This window comes from Lates calcarifer, linkage group LG17 (genome assembly GCF_001640805.2).
Source record: "Lates calcarifer isolate ASB-BC8 linkage group LG17, TLL_Latcal_v3, whole genome shotgun sequence".
Lineage (NCBI taxonomy): Eukaryota > Metazoa > Chordata > Actinopteri > Centropomidae > Lates > Lates calcarifer.
In genome coordinates this window covers 9525032-9547891 of record NC_066849.1, presented here as the reverse complement: position 1 = coordinate 9547891, position 22860 = coordinate 9525032, and the positions used below count along the sequence as shown (strand labels likewise).

The window sequence follows — 22860 nt, the reverse complement described above, 5'->3', positions numbered from 1 at the left end:
TGCGACAGAGCAGAGAAATGAAGGCGAGTTTTATCCAAGCATCTTCACATCTTTCCTTTACAACTTCAACTTAAAACACCAAATATTATTGTCATCCACTACTCACAAAGTGAAGGTTTCATTGTATTTGGGAGCCCAGCTATTGTTCTTCGACTTGGTGGCATACTTCCTTTTCTTGTCGCTGAGGTGAGGGCCGATGATATAGACCTCCACAAATGGCCGGAATATTCCCTGCGTCTGCCACCTCAGGTCATTGGCAGCCACCACTGAGACAGAGGCAGCAGAAGGAAAGAGAGCGAGGAAGGTGTGGGTGAAGAGAGTGAGAGATTCATGTGGAGAAAATGTGCGAAAATGTGGCGAGAGAGGGAGAGAGTGGAGTGAACAGAAAATTCAGAACAAGAAAATACTGTCTCCTCCCTCAGGGCTCACATTCAACTTCCTGTCAAGATAGCGAAGGTGGAGTTGGACTTTGATACTGTATCACAAAGTCATATATTTCTTTGGCAGCTGAAAAGTCACACGGGCACTGGCTTTTGTGCCTGTGCCCTATTATCCATACTCATTACTCCAATAACTATGTATCTTCTAAAAACCAACTTATGACTTAGATGTAACCTGTTAAAGGAGGTGAATATTTAACTTGTGCTTATTTGTAATTAATTAAGATGAATCTGTAGAAATCAGTTTTCACTTTGACATTTTTGTCAAATTGACAATTTTTACTTTAGACCTGCATTAAATCTATTTTGATTCAGTGCTGTTAAACAATACACTGTGTGAATTTCTGTCTGACAAAGTAGGTAGAAATTACTAGAGAGAGTGACGGGCAGTTTGAACTGTCTTTGGAGGTGGAAAAAGTATAAGTAAATATGCACTCATGTAATCTGCTCTTTGTTCATTGAACTATTTCTAAAATTAAAATTGGGTTATTGTTATTATTAGCTGTTATTGAAGGCTCTCGGTTCATTACAGCGCTGTCTTTGAGTTTTAGACTGACATGCTGGTTTGATGGTGGAAAACTTCTAAAATCTTGTCAATGATTCTGGGTGTTTGTCTTTTTACAAAGCCTTGAAGAACCCTCTTGGCCAAATATGTTATCATATCATTATGATATACATTATACATTATCATGTATAACCTGTTTACTGTAGGTAAAATTAATGTAAACAAATAATGTTTCCTTTTGTCGCATATTAAACATGTTTGACAAAACTGTCCCAACTCAAGGTCCACGTACTTACTTACTGGAGATTTCAACTGTGTCAGACAGTTATAAGTGGATAGAGTTTGCTCAGTTGTCATGGAGATGGATCTATTGAGATGGAAACTACAGATACTGTTATGATTTACTTCATGCCATAACCAGCTGAGCAAACACTGATGTGTTTGAAAGCTCTGGAAAATCTGGACCTTGATTCTTGGGATTATTTTGTCAAAAAAAACTTTTTTTTCCAGTGTCAAGATTCAACTCCCATACTTTGTGATCAGTTGTTCAATTTCCAGAGATATAAGAGTAAAACACAAACAAACAAACAAAAACATTTTCCTTTACCTTTCACTGTGACCTTGTGCTCTCCAGTGTTGGGGTGAGTGAAAATCTCCACATGGATGGACACTTCTCCTACGGCATCGTCCACCCCAGAGCCTGACAGGGCGGACAGACAGTGAGGGGGCACATTAACACCCTTGCAATGTGCAGATACTGACTCTTTGTGCTTCTATCACAGACCAAACATCAACACAAGCCACTGTGCCCTGATGTAAAAACAAGGTTACAGACCAATTCCATTTCTCAAAACTGATTTGGCCGTAACCTTTTGGATCTTACACAAAATACCGACTAGGCAAACACTTCTCTATACTAGAATAATCAGTGTGTATTTAGGGTATTTAGAATAAGGCACAGTGAGTATGTCTGTTTGTGAGTATGTTGTGGTCTGGAAGTGGACAACCAGACAAAGCTGCTATGAGTGGGCATAAGTGTTTTAATGTAGGTGGTACTGCAGTATGCAGTATGATAGAAATGTTTCATTATTATTGTGCGGTTTTGTACAGGCCTGAAATAACCATATCATTTTTATAGGTAAAGCATTCTGCATTGTGATTAGACACTGACTGAGTAGCCTTTGTGCAGATTCAGCAATTGATAGGTAATAATTTGGATCCAGCGAAGACAGTAATTTGAGCCCACTCATAGATGCGTGGTGTCTGTTTGGATGCAGGGTGGTTAGTAAGAGGCAGAGAAGGAAGACAGGAAAGAAGCTGAGAAACTGACAGTGTGGTTCCCCCGCCGACATAGATCAGGTCAGGGACATGCTCAGATGGATCTAGACAGGTGGACACACCCATTCCTTGGTAAAGACTTTTACCCAAGCATGGTAAGAGGAGGGATAAGAAAGGAGAAGGAGTTTACAGGGGAGAGAAGCAGTTCAGCCTCTCAGATCTGTCAGTGAGGGATGAGACTATTGATAACCAGCTCGCAAAATAAAGCTGTACTGCATGAAGAGGCACATGTCTGGACAACTCAATATTTATGCACAATATTCTGGATAATATAGCAGGGGGGTGCAGGTGAATCTAGTCTGAGGTCTTCAGCTTTTAATTTGAATCCCAAATTCAATGTATATATGAGTTAGTCCACATGAGCACCCTCCACTCAAAATGGCTCTACTCAGACTTGTGCCCAAGTTCAGGTCTTGGGCTCCTTGGTTCTATACTATACTAAGATGGCTCCACTCAGGCTCCAACTCTTTTGTCTGGGAGGGAGATGGTGGACAAATCTTTCCTCAGTGTCTCGGTGTGGTTTTGTGCTACTGCTGTGAACAAGTGGTTTAATTCCACATACAACTCCAGAAGGATACGGTGACAGATGGACATTAATTTTCAATGTTTTAATTAGTGTCTTCATTCTGTCAACGGTATCTTTGTGGTGACGACCAGCAGCCTCCGTGTGTGTGTTTTCAACCAGCCGCCCACTAAACAAGGTGTCTGTGGGAGTTAGACGGCAGAGTGTTCCTGGCATGCAGCACTCTGCATCTCTCTGGGGAGCATTATGGGATTGTTGGTCTCGCTGCCAGCAGGACCAAAGAGAGCAGCAGTCATCCATCTGGCCTCGTCTACACCGTGGAGGACGTCCATAAAAGATGAGAAAGAAACTTTGCTGGCTGGGTAGACAGGGAGATGTTGCCAGGAAAGCGCAGGCTTTTCTTCTTAAACAAACACAGCAATCAGAGGTGCATATTTTGTGCCATATTGCAGATCTTCACCAGAATAGACATTAAATCTCAAACTTGTACTGCGATTGCACCAAAGCATCGGCTGAGTTCACTGCATATCCACAAATGGCCCTTGATTATTTCAATTACAAATGATGCAGCTCATAGCCTGTGGTGTGTAAGAATGACAGTCACCACAGATCAAAGTCCTCTTTCAGCTGCACTCAAGTTCATAAGAATAAATTTCACTGTGCTTCATTCATGCATCCCTCTCTAATTATCTACTCTAATATGGTTGGGAAAACCATCCAGTGAAATCTGCTTGGCAGAAAGTTCATTTACATCCCTTTCTACAGTCAAGGACATCCAGCAGCTGGCAGCAAGACTAGAGAAACTTGTTTTCTATATATATATCTCGACTGTGGAAGCAAAGAAAGAAAGAAATTTATGAGCAACTGAATACCTAATTATGAAATTTAAACACTACTGAAAACTTTATATTGAATTTTAAATGCCATTGAATGAGTAGATTTTAAATATTTTACTTTGAAAACCATTTGGCCGAATTCCCCTCTGTGAAATTTTCAGAGGATTGAGTTTTGCAATTCCAAATTTTTGATATTAAGAAATTTTAAAGGTTCACAAATTCAAATGTCAAATCAAAACACCACTTGCTCCTTTTAAACTGGTGACATTCAACAACAATCAAGATTAAGAATTCAAACATTCAGGATACCAAGGATAAGAAGTCAAAATGTATTACAGTTTTATCAGTCAAGAGAAGCTCAGATAAATGACTGAAAATCCTGGACCATTCCTGAATTCTGACCCCAATTTGTGTTAAGTTGTGAACCCAAAACAATAAATGCATAAAATCGAGTTTTTGAAATTATTTAAGATTTTTAAAAAAGGGTGGGGGTGTCAGTGCTGGTGGTGATCAGCAGTGAATTAACTGAATTTCTACAGCCTCGTCATCCTGCGTGTGTGTTTGTGTGAAAAAGTCAGATCTTTTGATACAAATCTAAAGTGACAGAAATTAGATCACATGACCCGAGGGGCTGCTTCTGATTGGCTCAGGCCGTGGATGAGTTGAGCACCCTTTTTTCATCACTGCTGTAGGCAGGGCCACGCCGCACGTGGAAGCTCTGTGTGTGTGTGTTTGTGTGTGCCTGTCTCCGTCTGCGTGTGATGATAGAGCGGGCAGGGACAGGGAGCCCTCCCAGACAAACTGAGCCAACGGCCATCATCGTCTTCATAATCTACTCCTCTTCATCAGCGTCTTTCACTTCAAACGCAGTGGGAGGGGAAGTAATGTGGGGGTGGGAAGGATTTCCTCCATGTTTTCCTCACAGGAGACAGACAATACACTGCGCTTCTGCTTCAGCAACCTTAAGGACAGTCTCACTCAGTCACATCGCTCTGCTCAGTCACTTGCTCTCCCTCTCGCCCACGTGGACACACACACACACACACACACACAGACACACACACTTGCTTGGCCCTCGGGCCTCTCTTGGTGACATCATGCTGGATCAGGATTCCTCCACACTTTAATGCATTTCTGTTGTTTTCGTCTGATGTCCGCGCATCATGCTTTAGTGTCTGCTCATACATACAGTCTGTGGCGTATGTATTCAGTGCAGCTCTGTACATACAGACATCAGTGTGTACATTACATGCATGAAAGCATAAAGCCTATGTTGTCATTGTTGTGGTGGGCATGTACAGTATGTGTGTGCAGAGAGGCAGAGATATAGAGAAAAAAGAGAGGAAGGATGTTCAGTTTGTGCATTGCATTTGTCTGCTGGGATGAGTTTGAGCAGGCAGGGGGGTTTTCAGGATGCACATGGGGAGGGAGGTGGAGGGTGGAGAGAGTTGGGCTTTGGTCTGGAGACTTTCTGGTAGTCCTGGATGTCTCAGGCCCTGAGCCTGAGTGCCACATACCCTTGTCTGGGTAAACATCCTCACTAGTGGTGAACCTCACCCCCTTCCCGCCGAACACTGGCCCACAGACGGGGCAGTAGGAGGGAGTAGACAGAGAAAGGAGAGACACGTAGAAAGATGAGGTTTGCAGAGGTTACAGAGTAGAAAAACAGACCAACATGTATAAGTCTTTGGACTAATGAGTTATTTCTGCTGAACCAGCTCTTTTTTTCTTTATTCCCCTGATCTGCAGTGCAGGGATAATCCTGCAACAAGCAAAGCTCACACAGGTCTACTGCAGTAAATTGTACTTTAGGTATGCTCCAAAAACCGCATGGCATTCGGCCTAATTAAATTTTAAATGACCATCCACTCAAATGGCTTTTCTACCAGCAGTGCTCAGGGACAGTGTGTGTCAGCATCAGTGCTTCCACAAACATGATGGCTGTTATGAAGCAATCTGACGGCGGGATGGAGGTTGAGCAGCACAATCAAAGAGTGAGAGAAAAGAGGGGGTGGGTATTTATTTTTTTTCACTGCAAATAGCTGTCAGATCATGTAAAGAATAGTCTCCATGTTTTCCGGAGGCTGGCTACCAGGAGACTCAGCATTTCAAAGCGGGGAGAAAATATTGTGCTGATACAGCCTCGCCTTTATGCTCTACAAAGCATGTGAAACATTTTCAGGATATATAAAGCTTGACATTTGGGAAACCCTAACGTCAACAAAGGAGCGGGAGACACTGTGTAGAGTGGCTGCTCTGAGAGAGCAGAGCAAAAAATGGAACATAACAATGATCTGAATCAGACAATTACATAACATTGGAAAGTAAGTTCACATCTAGCAAATGAAGAAAGTAAAGAGAATTAAAACTCTTCCAAAGACAGAAAAAGGAAACAGTGTCACTGAGAGTAAAGACCATTAGTTTACCTTGTGCGTTCTGTGACTGGACAAAAGTCTTAATGAGTTTATCTGTGGCCTGTGTGTAGAGGGACAGGGCGTAGTGGAGAGACTGGAGGTCAGGACTTTTCTCCAGGAAAGTCTTCTTCAGACCCACACCACCAGCATGGAAGTATTGCTAATACACACAGAAACAGCCAGACAAAATACAGCTGTTAACTAATATTCTGTTGCAAAACAAGAGCTTTTCAATAACATCACCTTCAGCTCTAGGAGATTATGATGGGTATCCTTCACTGTTTTCTGGTGTTTTAGACCAAATGATTTATGAATTAATCCAAAAACTGATCAGCAACGGATTCAGTGCTGGAAAATAATTGTTACTTGCAGCGTTACATTGAACACTACCAGCTTGCTAAATCACCCCCCCTGTAAGTGATCATAGTCCCTCCTTGAAGTATTAATTAAATGTCCATAGATAACTAGAATAAATAAATCCCAGAACTGTAACGGAACAAAATGAAAGCTGAGAGTCTGAAAGCTTGGACCAAACAGGTTATTTCACACTACATCTTTGTAAACCACACTATAGAGCAAATTGTACTTGAAAAATCAAAGCATATACTGTAATTTACTTGTCATGCCTGTTTGCTTAAAAACAATTAAGGTGGCACCTAATTGTGAAATATTGTGCACATGTAACAATGAGTTTCTACCTTGATGGTGTCGAGAGCCAGCTCTATCACAGCGCACTGCTTAGGTGTGAGCGCTTTGGCCTCCTCACGAACCATGTGCTCCTGAAGACAGCAATGAGAGAAGCACAAGCCAAAATGACTGAACTGTCCGTTCACGTATTAGGCACCATATTGTGTGAAGTGATCAGAGTCCTAATGGTGTGAAAGCAGGTTGTACCTTCAGCTTGGACAGCTGTCCCAGCTCCTTGGCGGCATTAAAGATGAGCTGAGTGCCCTGAAAAAGACAAGAGAGAGAAAGACAGATAGAGGAGAGGTAGACAGGCAGAGAGAGAAGAGTGTTGTTATTATCATGACAAAACAGGGCGGCTGTAAACGGCTTAGTGTCACACAGAGGACAGCAACGTTTCTGACACACACATTCATAAACAGTCAGTCTAAGCCGCTTTACAGATGTCAAGGTACTTTTTCCTTCAAGTGCTGTTATCGTACTTATCTGTGTTTTATTCATTCCGAAACATTACACTCCGCTGCACAAGTCCAATCACTCACTCACTCACACACACACACACACACACACACACACACACACACAGTGAGACATTTCAGTACGAAGAGAAGGGAAAGTGGTTCAGATCGTGGCGAGGGCAAGAAAGTAGACGTACTCGTGCACTCATGAACACACACATGCACACACACACGCACACACACACACACATAGCAGCTCTGTAGTTGCACTGTGGTGTATGCAGGTATTTACTGAAAGTCCAGCCTAATGCAATACTCTGGTAAGAGAATATGTCACTAAGTGCTGCTGACGGCTCCTTCAAATCCTATCTTTTGTTACAGCTCTAAACGTGATGTACAGTTTTACAATATACTCTATGTGGCTATAGCCTACTGATGTTTTAATAACCTCATCAGTAATGCCAGAAAATGAAACAAAACACACATCTGTGCATAGGAGTTTCATTATATTATAAAAGATATAGAGAAAAATAAGCATGCACCTTTGAGACTATGTTGTGTCTAGTCATTTGAGCTGTGTTTCAGATACTTAAGATACAGTCAGGCAAGCTATGCCTGGTAAGGCCATGTGGGAGTAATCCAGACTCCTCTTCCTAGTGTTACACTGTGTTAAACTAAGAAAATAAGGCAGATAGTTGTGCTTTTTGTTGCAGTGACTGCAGTTAAATTTTCTGGCCCTACCATTAAATTCAAATGCACCATAAACCCCAAGTCGAAGGCCCAACCATCACTGGCTTTTTTTTCTTCTGTGTTACAGTGTATAAATTTAGATAGCTAATCATAAAACAAAAAGATGTGTTGTTTTTGAAATCCAAATTAAATGAAGCGAACCCCTTGACCCGGGGTTTGTGGTTCGTTTTAGCCCAAATGTCTGCATGTAGGGCACATTACAGTGTATGACCTGTGGTGAGGCTTGGACCGCAGGCAGCTACTCACTGCAGCATCTGATTTTCACAACATTTAAACATCACTATAGAGGAATGTTGTATAAAAACAAGATAAAAATCAGTATTTCCACTGCTTTGTTTGACTGGGGAGCTGAGGGAGAAAGACGGAGACATGGAGAGAAGACATAGAGGAGAGAGACAAGACACATTGATCTGAAGGGGTTTAGTCCTTACATCACTGTGAGAAGCACTCTTCAGCCTCCCCTGGAAAGAGAGCATGTGGTTAATACTTCAAACAGTGGCCTGTCCCTGCAGTCTGACTTAACTCTCATTGACTAGTACAAAATCAATAGTGCACATGTTATTTTGTAAAAATGTAAACAAAATTTGAGAACACTCATCACTACCAGAGAGGTCACCCTCTTTCAGTGAGCCCATTCCTTTGCTCTCCAAAACAACAAGAGCATGTTTTGCATCTTAAAAACACAAAAAAATGTAAAAACAAAGAAAAACTAAAGCTAAACTAAACTAAACAAAATTGCAAAAACAAATTGCTGGTTGGCATAGCAGAATAGTGAGATGGCAACAGGAGGAAAGGGTTGTGACAAAATTTTCTTTAAAAATGTACAGGTGAGATTTGTCTTTTTCTGTACAGTGGATGATCATGGGAGGCTACAACAATGGTGCCACGCTATGTAGTCTGATAATGGGTCACTGTAATTACTTTACATGCTATTCAGAGCAAAAACAAAAACAAAAACAAAAAAATAAAATAAAACACAGTACCAGGAAGCAAATGAATAACTTAAATAAATATATAAAATATTATAATGAAAAGCAAAAAAATAAAAAATAGAATTAAAAAAATAAATATATTCCATAAATATAAGTTGAGGAAGTAGTTTGACATTTTGGGAAATTCACCGTCTTGCAAAATGTTAGATAAGAAGATTGATACCACTCTCATATCAGTGTGCGTTAGCTTAGCTTAGCATAAACACTAGAGACAGGGTTACACATTCACACAGCAATTTGCCCTCAAAAGGTAAACAAATCTGCCTACAAGCACTTACTAATCTATGTCAAAACTCTAGGAAGTCACTGCATTTGGCTGCTGATTGCTAAGAAATGGCTACAGCACATTATCTCCCCCTAAAACCATGACTTGCCATTTTTATTTTTCAGTATGTGTATGGATTGTTTTTAAAGCTCTGTAGAAGTACGGGGATCAGCACAATCAAATGATAATCCTCAGTGGGTTTGTTACTAAAAGCAACCCCTTTTGCACACATAGTCATGTGATCTGCTGCTAGCTAATGGAATACACAAGCATAAGAGAGGTATCAATCTTCTCATCTAACTCTTGGCAAGAAAAACCAAAAAAGCATACTTCCTAAAATGTCTATTCAAAACTATTCTGCTAAAAGAAGAAAAGGTAAAACTCAGATATAAATATATCAATATATCATAGAATTCTTTACATTAAAGCTCTATGTGATGACTGTCAGAATTCTACTAAGAAACATACTTTTTTCCCCCAGTAGAAATTATAATAATATAAAAACATCTCCTGCTGTGCAGCCCTACAGTTTTGTGCCAGTGTACTATTAAGTACACCACAGATCAAATTAGCAAACTCTGAATGGTCTTAATTAGACTAAGTGCTTTGATACATGAATAGAAGTGAACTACTGTACAAAAATTGAGATACAAAATTAACGGTGAGTAGTTCACTGTGAAAAAGTCATCACATAGAATTTTAAATCATCAGGATCATTTTTACACAGTTCATTGAATCCATCTCGTGTTTTGACCAAACATCAAACCAAACCAATAACCTCATGTAAAAAACAGCAGTCTGTGCATCAGGACTACTGACATAATACCAGGATTACAATGATCATTGTAACAACAGAACATGAAACCAAACCAGGACAGACCAACATGACAGGTCTGCAGAGACATACAGTACAGTGTTGTACAGTATACTGAGAGAAGACTGCAGTGTTGAAATAGATCAGATGCAAGCAACAAACCCACAGTGGGGGGGTGGGGTGGTCAGGACACAGTTCAAACAGGAGGGAAAGGTGGGGACAGTGGGAGGGGTAAGGGGGAGAGGTTGAGAGGGAGGGAAAAGGGGAGGGGCTGGAGGTGGGGCAGGACACCAGATTCCAAGCCACCGAGAGATCAGAGTCACCCCACCAGAGTCCCCATAAAAGGACACAATGCATGAGAAGAAACAAGGCAACACCAGGCGCGAGAGAGGAGTGCCACTTCCTGTTTGAGGAGAGTGTTCGGGAAGAAGAGACAGCAGAAGAGGGGGGCACTGATTGGTGGAGATTGTTGAGGGAGTGGGACCTATCAGAACCAGTCAGGAATGCACCATGCTTCTGTCTTCTCAAAAGAGAGACAGAGTTGAAGAAGAGAAGGGAAGAGAAAAGAGGAGCAGAGAAGAGAAGAAGAAACGAAAGAAGAGATGGGACAGGTCAGAGAGGTGAGGCCGTGAGAAGGGAGAGGGTGTGAGATGTGGGGCAAAAAACAGGGGAAGATTGCAGCCACATATAGCAGAGAACCAACCACCGTGGACGGACAGACAGACACACACGCAGGAGTGCTGTACTTACAATCATCTGTGGAGGGAGAGCGGTGGGAGCAGGATGTAATAGTAATCACAACAACAACAACCAGAGAGAAGGGTCAGTCAAGCTGCAAAGAGCCCCACATCAATCAAAAACACAAGTTTGGGCCTCAGGGCTGGAGGGACGAGGAACCAATTGACACCTGTCTGAAGCCTGAACTAAGGATGGATAGACAACTGAGAGAGGCTCGCAAATAAGTCAATTTAACACTTTGAAATTTCTGAGAATAGAGCAAATAAGGGTGTTAGCAACTTAAAAGGAGGAAATAGTTATTCTAAAGACCAGAGCTCAATATCTTTACCTTATTTCTTCCTGTCTCTTCTCAATTGGACAGGGGCAAACTGCAGACCTATGGCTACTGAGGCAGCCAGTAGTGATAATACAGTACTGGCTGGCACTGCACATGGTAATCAGAGATTAATAATCACCTTATTAACAGTGATATGAGGCTCTTTCGTTAATAACCAAACACAAATAAGAACACATATATCCAAAACAAAAGAAAACAAGTGGCTGCTTTCCAAAATGTATAATTCTTTTTGGAAGTAGGCCAGATCCTCTGGGCAAACATTTTCTGCCACTCTGTTTGTGAGTTACTCATAAATCAGGAATCTCTCCAAATAGTTGCTGGCTGACATACTGGAGAGCAGCCGTGAGCTGGTGTTAGAATGATATGGTGCACTCCTTTTTTTCCCCCCTTTTACTGCTTTTTTTTTAGAGTTTCATCTTTATTGCTTGGATGAATGAAGGTACTGGGGGCAATGTTGAATATACAGTAATGTGTGTAGGGGTTGAGGAGTGGATAGGATGCCATGTAGATGTGATGTGAAAGCAGTTTGATTTTCCTCCAGCATTTGTTTTGTATAGGAGGGCCATCTTGAATCGCAACACACACAAAATGTCTGCCTCTGTTTTATTCCCTTTCCTCATTCTCCTCCTCCTCCTCCTCCTTTTTCTTTTGATGCTGCCTCGGCAGTTGGAGGCGTGTGTTTGTGAATGTGTAGGCGTATGTGTGTTACATGTGTGTGTTAAATCAATTTTCTGCTGTCTACCTTATGCTGTGGTCATCATTAGAACATACACAAATACTCAGATCTCTCTATTCCATGTCGCTTTCCCACAGGAACATGAACATTCACTTGCATTAATCAATACGCTTTTTGGAGTAGATGCCAGATATGTGTACGTGTGTGCATATATTTGCTTGCATGTGTATTTTTAAGGACACGTGCGCAGGCACAGTCAGGTATAAGTGTCAGTATCATATATGCAGCTTGGCATTTATATTGTGTGCATGGCTGTATGCCTCTGTATGCGCAATTCTAGGTCTGTGTGCTCTCACCGTTTGGTCTGTGAGCGGTGGCAGCACAATGGTCTTCTCCATGGTGTTCATCACCAGCTTCCACAGCTCCTTCAACACACGTTTCAGCACAGTCTTCTCACAGATCTTTGCAAACAAAGTCAGGCTGGCAGTATTGGGGGGGGCAGAAGAAAGGAGAAAGAGATGAATAATGAGCAACAGATGGAGGTGAACACTGTTCTGTTGAAGAAAAAAATAATAAAGACAACAGATGAGAGAACAAAAATCAGCGGTTGCTAGAAATCCCCTCATGACTAAAAAAAGCTTGTCAGAAAAGCATAAAAGCCGAGACTTAAGGGAATCTCACTACTTTTCCTTCTCATTCAGTCAAATGAACTCAGACTTTTAAGCCTTTCCCGTGTCTCTAAGAGCAGTTTGAATGTTGAGCAATAATATTAACTTATACACAAATGTTGAACTTGTGTGGATTGCTGGTGTAACTCCTCCTGAGCTGCAATGTAACCTCATATACATTTACACAATGACTTAAACTACACTAACAACCACGGCTGAAACAAAAGCAAGGCATCCACAAACTTAGGTTAAACAATAAAATGCCTTCAAATCTAAATGGCACATTGCCTCACTTGCTGTCCAGGAACTCCATGATGGGCTGCAAGACATTGTCAGCATCCTGGGCCACGCTGCTGGCATTCCCTACATTTGAAGTTCCCTTCACCTGAGCCAAGATGTCTCCCATCTGCTTCACATTCTCCTCAATATGAGGCTGGAAACTGCAGAGAAAAAGCAGATGATTTGAATGAAGTCTGACTAAATATACATCATGTGAATGTGAGTGCAGATGCCATTATGTGAGTGTGTGAGTTTCTACCTGACAGAAAAGACCCTGCTGAGATCATCCATGACATTGTTGAGCTTAACCTGCAGGTCTTTTAGGATGTCGCTGGCTTCCACACACAACTGGAACAGATACATGTGATTAGGAATCAGTAATGGAGCTAGTGAGTCATACCAGCTGGGAGTTGGACAAAAAAGGGGAATCACTCACATCTTTTCCACCCATCGCTTCAAACATCTTCTCCAGCTGAACTCTCAGCTGCTGGATGTTGTTGATCAGGATGCAGGGCTGAGGACAAGACACCACATGTCTGTATGAAACACTTTGGAAATTCAAAATGCATCAGCCTTCTTTTGGAACGTGATTTAAAGAACCAATGCTTACAAAAAACCTAAATATAATGAACGAGACTGTTTTCAACCAAGAGAAATATAACACTTGTGTAGAAATGGCTGAGCTGACTCCTCTGCAAAAATCTAAACAGGGCTCATCAAGTCTTTGGTCACTCACCACTTTCTCCATGGTGACATAGTTGGCAAACAACTTGGAGATGATGTCAGCATAGGACAGAAGTACATTGCTAATGGTCTGGAGAGGGAAAAAAGAAAGAGCGACTAGTCGTTAATCATCAGGGGATGGTTGTAATGGATGGTCAGTTTCTGGGTTTAAAAATGGTGTGCTGTTGTTGTAAACTGCTTTTTGTAAGGTATGATTTGACTGCGTATTGATATCTACCTTAGCAAATCGCTTCATGTAGTGTCCTACAATCTGTGGATCTGGACACTCAAGCTTCCTAATGATCTCAAAGCTCTGGTTGAGCTGGGAGAACACGTCCACCACCGAACAGGAGAACAGAGCATGTTCTGATGTGACCTGGAACTGTAGCGCAGAAAATATATGCAGGAAGAAGAAGATTAAAAACTGGGAAAGGAAATAAAGGGGAGAAGGTGAGAAGCTGGGACTCAAGGGAGGCTAACAAGATGTGACCTCTTAGAACCTAGGAACATACACACGGACCATTGGATACTATATTAAACTGGACCTTTGATATCTTTCACTGCATGTACAGACCCTAAGACCCCCCCCCACCCCCAGTACCAGCCAGCAATACTGCCAGTTAGACAGCCCTCTGATGACAGGTGGAAGCTCCTGTCTGTCTCCTTGTAATTGGCTGCTGGTTTGTGCCTGGTCCCTAATTGGTTAGAGGTGAGTGTGTAGGTGCTCCTCCAGGGAGTCTGGGTAATGAGGTGAGGACAGCTTTCCTGCAGTCAAAACTCTGGAATGATGCCATTAATTCACAATATCCTGCTGTCACCGAGTTATCTTCCACGTCGCAACCACACTTCTTTAAACTTCCAAAGAATCCCTTTACACCGAAACACACTTCTACTGAAAGATCCTCTTAGTACAAAAACACTTTCTGCTTTGAGTCCATGCCCGAGCTGCCATGTCCATGTGTCTGTTTGCTGCCTTTGAAGAATGCAGGAGAGGCAAGGGGAGGCATGGGAGGCAGAGCAGGAGAGAGGAGGAAACTTTGGCTGATAACTAAGTATGACAGAGGAAGTACAAAGCATGGATTACAGTAATTCTGCCTGAACAACAACAGCGACTCAGCATTTCCAGAGGAGTGAAGGGGAGATAAGGAGAAGAGGAGCTGCAAACTTTTACCCCATCTTTTTTGTCTCTTTCCAAAGCACCGTGCAGAAAGTCCCGAGACACTTCCTCATTTTCGTCCAGCCACTGGATGACAAACGGCTCAAACCACCTATGGAGAGCAGAAAACAAACCAGGAACCCCAAATTACACTAAGAATAGAAATGTAATCCCTTCATACATATTTTCTGTTTCCAGTGCATGCCAAGATGTCTGTGCATGAGGCTGTAAAACAGTGATGGTGGAGCTGCTACTCACGCAGGATATTCAGGCACTCTGCTCTTAAAGAAGGGCAGGTCTTTGCAGTACTCGTTGTATAGCCACTTGACCTTGAAATGCAGGTTCATGTAATCTGCACTCTTACACAAGCGATTTTTTTCATGCTCTGAGGAAGAGAATAAAGCAGACAAATCCACATTGAACTAGAAGCTTATTTCTCCTGGGTGTTTAAACTATGTCCACCTGCAATTACCACAGATCCATAGTGCATACAGAGGCACTGGCTCAGAGTTAAACACACTTCCTCATGGATTTGTTGAATGTAATGATGGTTTAAGTACACGATCACGTTTTGTATAGCTGTCAGCTCAAGACCATTCACACCAATTTTATTGAAGAAATCAAATATTAATCAAACCTTAAACTGAGTATGTCCCTTCAGGCTTTGCATTGTTTTTTTTTTTCAGTTTTTCATTTATCAAAACTAAACTTAGTACGGGAGCAGGGACAATTAGGATCCATTTTCACACCATTTTCCAGCTGGGAAATATGGCTGCCACAAATAATGTAGCTGTCTTTGTGCAAATAACCTGTGTATAATCAGTTTGATACTTAAAGCATTTCTTCAACAGATGATAAAGAGCTTTTCAATATCCATTTGTGTGCAGATGAACCAAAATTTTGCCCCTTTGCCATTGGAATTCCAAGGCCTGCTAATCACAAGAACACACTGTATTAGTCTTACTGTCTGCATGTCTATGGAGCTGGACTTTAATTTCCAATTTAGGTATTTATCTTTCCACAATTTAACTTTGTGTCTTTCTAATAAACTATCTCGTAATTCATTTGGCCAACTGTCATGAAATTTGTTGCTTAAATTTATGGGATGAAGAAATAAAAAATAATATGGTCAACTGTGCAGTGGGTTTGGCTTATCACATAATCACATATAACCACTTGTAATATAGTAATAGTATTATAATAGTATTATTTATACTCTGTGTGTTTTGTCATTAGCGCACATAGTGCTTGAACCTCAAAATCACTGTTAGCAGCTACATTCATTTAACAAGTCGTCAGTGCTTTGACAACGCTCCGTCATTTAAAAAACTCAGAATATTAGTCACATACACTCACCCTCCATTGCATATTTCATATCCTGAGCAAACAGGTTCCACATCACTTCAGCACTGATTTTACCCACGTTGAGCTCCTGGGGAAACCTTTAGGTAGGAGAAAAGGAGGAAGGCTTACTGCATGCACTTTGAAAGAGAAGGAATATTAAACTCAGCTAACAGACAAGAGCCTCAGAGTGCAGTTGTAGAGGTATTAAGAGAAGAGGCAGGTAAACAGTGTCAAATTTAAAAGGAAATGTGATCAAATTTGAATAAGAGCAACCTCACAGATGAAAGAGACATACAGAAAAGATAGAAACATACTGGTTTAGGCAGGGAGTGTAGGAGTTCTTGTCCTCCTCGATAATGGAGACAATAAGGGTGATGAGTTTGGACCAGAAGTCCAGATTCTTGATGCTTGGTCCTTGCTCCTCTGGAGGCACAGCACCCTGTTTGGCCTGGAATCACAACAAAATAATTTTTTGTCTTTAGGACTTCTGCTTGCTGGTCACTTCCTCCCCTTTAACAATGAGTTTTTAAAGCCAACCCGTGTCCACATGTCCAAACCACGTCTGTTTTTTGAATCATTTTCTCATCATCATGATATAAATTTTAAGCCACGCCACACACACCAAACTCCTGATCACACATTGGATAAGATACCTGAGGGGCCCATTACCCAAAAAGTAGCATAGTCCTGTAATTGTGTGGCCATTTAGCACTTTTTATGTGAGTTTTACTAATTGTATTTTTTATTGTCTGAGATAGAGAGAAGTTTTTGGAGGGAAATCTTGACTGTGCTGTTAATTCAACAACTTATACATATTCAATGTTTGCTGCTCAAACAGTTTTATACAGACTCAGAATCTCAATTGTCTGGACGACTTCTTTGAAATAGCTGAAGATGCGCAGGAAGAAGAAAGGAGAAAAAAAAACAACAACAAAAACCTAAGCCGAGCACTGCAGGGGTTGAAGAGTGAAGAATGATCTTGCAGAGATTTCAACAAAATATAGCAACGTCCCTCAGGATGAAATGTTTTATTCAAAGGGAAAAATGCTCATTTGAAATTCACGAGGGAGTCTGAATGGGGCTGGTGCTTTAATGAGGACTCCAAGCAAGTTCTAGAAATCCCTGTTGAAATCTGGTGCAGAAGTGATGGATGGAAGAGCCTGGCCTAGTCAGACTGAGAGTGTGATGGGTACTATCAATACACAGACACACATGCACGCACGCATGCGCGCACACACACCAGAGTGACAATGCATTTTACACATCACTGAAGACAATGCAGAAATCAAGCAACGAAGGTGGACTTAAATACATTCCAAAATCCTTTTGTGTGAGCTATATTTTTAGCCAAGCAATCTGAATAGTCAAAGACCAGTCAATGACACCTCAACTTATAAGAATTCATGAAGAAAACTGCTGACCAAGTTTGAAATGGTTATTAAGACAACTCTAACGGAGAGTTTGGAGTTAGACAGAGATTTATCCTGCTTGTTTCTCCTCAGAGAGTGAACCATATTACAGCTAAAGGAAAAGAGAAGTTTACTGATCATCGGACAACTGCAACAAAAAAGTTCATTCCAATGATGTCTAGTACTGAACAGACAATACAGGGTGGCACCGGGAGCTTCCAGAAACTGACAAAGTAATTAACTAAATGTAGACAGAGTGACCACAACTGTTGAAACTGATCGACAGACAAACCAGGCAACAGACTGGGTCAGCTCTGAGTCAATGTGCAAGCCATTTGTGATTTGTGTTGCTTATTTTCTTATACTCGGAACTATTATACTTACACGACCTATGGCAATTCTGCACTTTATTATGATCATGCTAATAAGCAAATGAATGAATTTGAAATTTTTGAGAAAGAGAGGGAGAGAGAGAAAAACTTTCACTCACACCTACACAGACATTTAAATTTATCTCTGCTTCTTACCGGGTCTGTCTGATACTCGCGGCTGTAGAGCTCATGACAGTTATTAAAGATGTACTCGTAGGTGGAGTTGAGACAGGCTTTGACACAGTCCTTCACTACCTGACTGGCTCTGGGTGGAGACTGAAGTTCCTGGACCTGAATACACACATTAAGAGAGAGACATATTTAAACTAGGCAAGTGACTGGCTCAGATCATGGCACTTCAGAAGTGAGTTGATGCTCATCTTGGTGACAAAGAAAAAAAAAAAACAGATTCTTCCTTGTCAACACCAGTCAATCCTAGATTAATTTTAAGATGAATACTCAGTTAAAGTTAAATTTTGATATCCTATATGAGGAACACATTCAAGAAAATGGCTGTCCACTGGGTAGGCAGAGTGCAAGTCTCTGAGGGAAGGTGGAAGAAGAAGGGACTGTACCTTCATTCTGAAGAAAGTGATACTGGTGAGGAGGTCCACTGTGGACTTGAGGTCCTGCAGCCTTTCAGGACTGCTGGCTGGGAAGTTGTTCTGCAGTCAGACAAAAGGAGAGAGAGAAAAAAAAATAGTTAGCCACAACAGATGATATCACATCCATTTTTGTTTAGTGTGTTCTTTGTGTCCATGGGCAAGATCCAGCACAGCCACACAATTTCCACTGCCACCAAGCACCCTTACATGTGTTACTGTGTGGGTGTGCAGTGTTTCCTGAATGTGTCTGTGTGTGTTTCAGAGGAGCTGTCACTCTAATTAACACGTCCGCCTGCTTCGTTTTACCGTTCCTCGCAAAGAGAGAGATATAAGGAGAGAGAGAAGCATTATATGAGTCATGGCTCATTAATACACAAGTGTAAACAATGAGATGGAGAGAAATCTTACTCGGTACATGGACAGGTCGATCCTCAGAGAGTTGTGCAGCTGATCTAGAAGCTTGACAAATCGCTCTTTCTGTGGGTTTTACAACATATATGATAACATATTTCAACATTATTAAACATATAGCAGACACACTAAACTGCTTAATATTTAAAAATACAGCCATTTAGCACCATGACAAATAAGTGTTTAGAAAAGAAAGCAACTATGGTATTGTGGTTTTTGTATAAATTTGGGAAACAGAACCCATTTGATGAACAAAACTGTGACATCTGTTGAATTTATTGACTCTGCAGTGACTCACCCCAAAGTTAGAAGCGGCAAAGCGGTCGGAGGCAGAGACATTGTTGGTTGCCTGGGTGGTGTGGGCGTAGTAGGCATTGATGTTAGCCAGCAGGGTACTCATCACTGCAGGCACACCTGGGCACATGTACTTAGATGACAGGCAGGCGAAGTGGCTGCAAATGAAGGACAGGCATGTAAGCAAACACTGGATACCAGCAGCTTACACAGAGCTTGATGCATGAAAACAACCAACATCGAATGCAAACCGCCAGGTCTTCTTAAAAATATTAGCAGTAACATACGTCATCGCCTGGTAGATGGACTCCACTCCGTAACGCATGGCAAACTCATCTACAATCTCCTGGGGCGTCTCCTCAAAGTAAACCTTCCATGCATCATCCCCTTTAGCATCAGGGATCTTTACCACACCATTGTTCTGGATGTCCGTCACATAATGGAAGAGGTTCTACAGTGAGGAGATATGAAAGAGTTGTGAAAAGAACTGAAGGAGATGGGTTGAGCATTTGACATGTCGCTCAGTTGTAATCAAAGCTTGCATACATTTCATTGTACAAAAACTAAGCAGATTTCTACCTCTCAATCTGTTTATCTTTAAATGGCTGTGCTAGATAAATAGCCATTAAACTACATTATGAGGCCAACACAAGGTGCTGTCTTGGCTGCTCGGCCATAAAGTGTTATGCTGCTGTAAAACATTCTGAGTTGGCTTTGTGGTTTATGGCCACTTACGTGCAGCAATAATAGTGGCCATTTGATGTTTAAGGTTCAGCTAATGTGCTCTGTTGAGTAATGGGCTGAGTAATGATTCCATACAGTGCCGTGATTGGTCTACAATCAATCAGCGAAGTTCTCTGCACAAAACAGAGCAGGCTTGAAATGTTTCTGATCTCGCTGCTGTTGGAAGAGGTCTTTACCTTAGTAGAGGCAAACTTCACGGAGTATTAACTTAAGCTTAATTTGGAATGGATCCATTGTGGAAGTGAACATCAGTCAAGTAAATTAACCTGTTTGGCATGGCTCATTAGGATGACTTAGCACAGAGATACAGTACATGCGCGCGCGCGCGCGCACACACACACACACACACACACACACACACACAAAGGGGTGGAGAAGAACTATAAACCTGAAGTAAAAGTAGTAATGCACTAATAAAGATTCTGACATTTACGTGTTTTGTTTAAATGCCAGAGACTCAAAGATATGGTCTGCATAATGTTGTGTATATTGTTATGCCAACTATGAATGGACCTCTGCACACTGACTGTAAAAGTACAAGTATCAGCAGTAAAATGGAAAAGTACCAAAAGTAAAAGAACAGCTCCTTTTAGAAGGAAAAGTAACAATACATCAACCTATTTCAGTCTATTTCTAATGTTTTGGGTGGCCTGGATATACATTGATTTGTTTTGTAGTTTAAAGTTTTACATGTTATATAGTTTTTTTCTTTTTATACTGCAATGTATTTCATCACCTTCTGCCTGTTCAAACACACACACACACACACACACAGACACACACACAGAGCTTACTTCATGCAAACAGGTGTACTGAACGTGATACGGGGCGACTGTCTCCTCTCCTTTGATTTCTACATTAATGTGCATGCGGATAGCTCCAGACACAGCTGATTTGTCTGTACGCTTGTCTGTGAAGAGCACAAGACATAACAGCAACACGGTTACCAAACTCAAAGCTGAAAACAATCTCAATCAGAAAAGTTAAATGAATCATATAAATGCAAGGACTGGACAGCGGATTATGGCAACAAGGAGCTGTAGGATTAGTGCAGTATAAGTGATGCGGACTGTAAATTCAGCTGACCGAGATTGTACCAGACGTCCATCTCTCCGCTCAGAGTGCGGACCTCGATGATAGTCTGACCGAGGAAGTCATCTGACTCCCGCTTGAACTTCTGCTTCACTCGAGACTTAATGTCATCGTCCTCATCCCACACTCGCACCTTGATACGATCTGAGGAGTTGTGACACTCACTACATAGACAGAACCAGAGAATCAGCCACAGTTTACATTGACAGTTGGCCAACAAGACCAGATGTATTACTATCTTGAGTCATGAAATGTTGAATTGTAAGCATAAAAACTAGCCTAAAAAAATCTAAAGGAATTTATTTTTATCAACAGAAACCAGGTAAAAATGTTTAACTCACACTGCAACAACTAGAGCTGAAAGGTTTACTTGATGTACAGAAAAATAAGCTGATAACCAATTAATTCAAGTCATTCATCAAGCAAAAATGTCAAACGTTCATATATGTTTTAACTGTACATTACATCAAATTTGTTGAATATCTTCTTAACTGTTTTTTTGGCCAAAACAGGCAATTTGAGACTTCACTTTGGACTCCACTATTCCATTATTATCTGACGTTTATTGGCTAAACTATAAATCAACTGGAAAAAACAGCCAACATATTAACTGGTTATGAAAATAATCACTGATTGAAACCTTAACTACCACAAATTTCACATTTTTTGTTAAGAGGTCTTGACTCACAAATTAAATGTCTCCTCCCAGACAGGGTTGAGGTTGCCATAAATGGTCTTGGTCCTTTTTTTGGTCTTTCCCACCTGGACGGTGACATAAGGGTCACTGGAACCAGTTTTATCCTTGGCTTGTAGACCCTGGGCACACAACACTAGAGGAGGGAAAACAGGCCAAGCTGTTCAGCTACTCTGTGTGTGTTTGGATGCAAACAGATGTCTCTTAACTCATGACCTTCTGCTCTACTGCCCCACAAACGCCACCTGTGCTCTCCATGCAAACGGAAGCCTGTCTCTTTTTATAGGCACAAACACCTGACATGTGCCGTCTCCTCTGACTTTGATGTTGAACCTGACTTTAATGTTGACGGCATTGGAAGGGAGGCCCTTCAAAGCTACTGTACTATGCAGAATGTGACACCCCCTACCCCACCCTCACCTGTGATGCTGATCTTGGCCGACCATTTAGAGGTGCCATCGAGCACACTCTGTTTGATCTGCTTCATGTGGGTGACGTGGGTGGACTTGGGGACGGTGAACACTTCCTGAATGAGCTCAAAGATCTCTGGTTTGTTCCTCTCGCGGATCTTCATGCGGTCCTTGAGAACCATGATGATGTTTTGGGTTCGGTCCTCTGCACCATGTTTGGAGCTCTTCTCTGCCGCCCCTGGTTAGTGGGACAGTTAGGAAAGGGATCAGGTATGTAAAGGCATATAGAAATTATTTGTTTTGAGAAGTCTAAGGCTTTTAGTTCCCATACAATTATTAATTATGACAATAGAGACGATTATTGCCTGGCAGATAGTGTTCTGCAACTTATTTGAATCTAGGAAATTTAATTTAGAGCAGTGAAGAAGACTGTGGAGGTGATGAAAACTGAATAAGAGGAAGACACATTTGCAGAGCTATAAAATGCTGTGTAAAAGATGGAAAAGAGAGGTGGATGACAACAAGCGATAAATGGCTTTTAATATCCTCTCAAGAAAACAAGGAAAATAAGAAAGTAGGAGTGAGGGGAGTAGGAACAGGAGGTTGGCAGTGAGAAATAGAGATAAGTGGAAATTGATAGACTAGAAAAACAGACTTTAAAAAAAAGCAGTATTGACACAGAAAGAAGTCTGAGCAAAGTCAGCAAATGGTTATTTTAGCTTTCTTTCTCACTGAATACTATATGATTACAATCTATGCATTGGCTGTATATCCCAGACTGGCTATTTAAAGGCAATTTAGGCCAAGCAGCAAATATATAATTGCACGTTCAAAGGAATAGTTTTGGGGAATACACTAATTTGCTTTCTTGTCAATTTGATGAGAAGACT

At 41.4% G+C, this 22860-nt stretch overlaps 1 protein-coding gene across 1 annotated transcript in view; it reads right to left on the bottom strand.

Annotated features, from left to right (window-relative positions):
• unc13a (unc-13 homolog A (C. elegans)) overlaps positions 1-22860 on the bottom strand; it is a 47507-nt gene that overhangs the window by 4053 nt on the left and 20594 nt on the right. The window contains 25 exon segments of the mRNA XM_051077286.1: positions 107-266; positions 1553-1645; positions 5160-5216; positions 6069-6216; positions 6755-6835; positions 6951-7007; positions 12127-12250; positions 12732-12878; positions 12977-13065; positions 13154-13231; positions 13454-13531; positions 13679-13822; positions 14612-14708; positions 14855-14981; positions 15953-16038; positions 16255-16388; positions 17877-18011; positions 18296-18385; positions 18734-18802; positions 19035-19188; positions 19318-19481; positions 20569-20684; positions 20861-21030; positions 21555-21696; positions 21981-22208. Of these exon segments, the coding sequence (XP_050933243.1) occupies positions 107-266; positions 1553-1645; positions 5160-5216; positions 6069-6216; positions 6755-6835; positions 6951-7007; positions 12127-12250; positions 12732-12878; positions 12977-13065; positions 13154-13231; positions 13454-13531; positions 13679-13822; positions 14612-14708; positions 14855-14981; positions 15953-16038; positions 16255-16388; positions 17877-18011; positions 18296-18385; positions 18734-18802; positions 19035-19188; positions 19318-19481; positions 20569-20684; positions 20861-21030; positions 21555-21696; positions 21981-22208 (2968 nt within the window).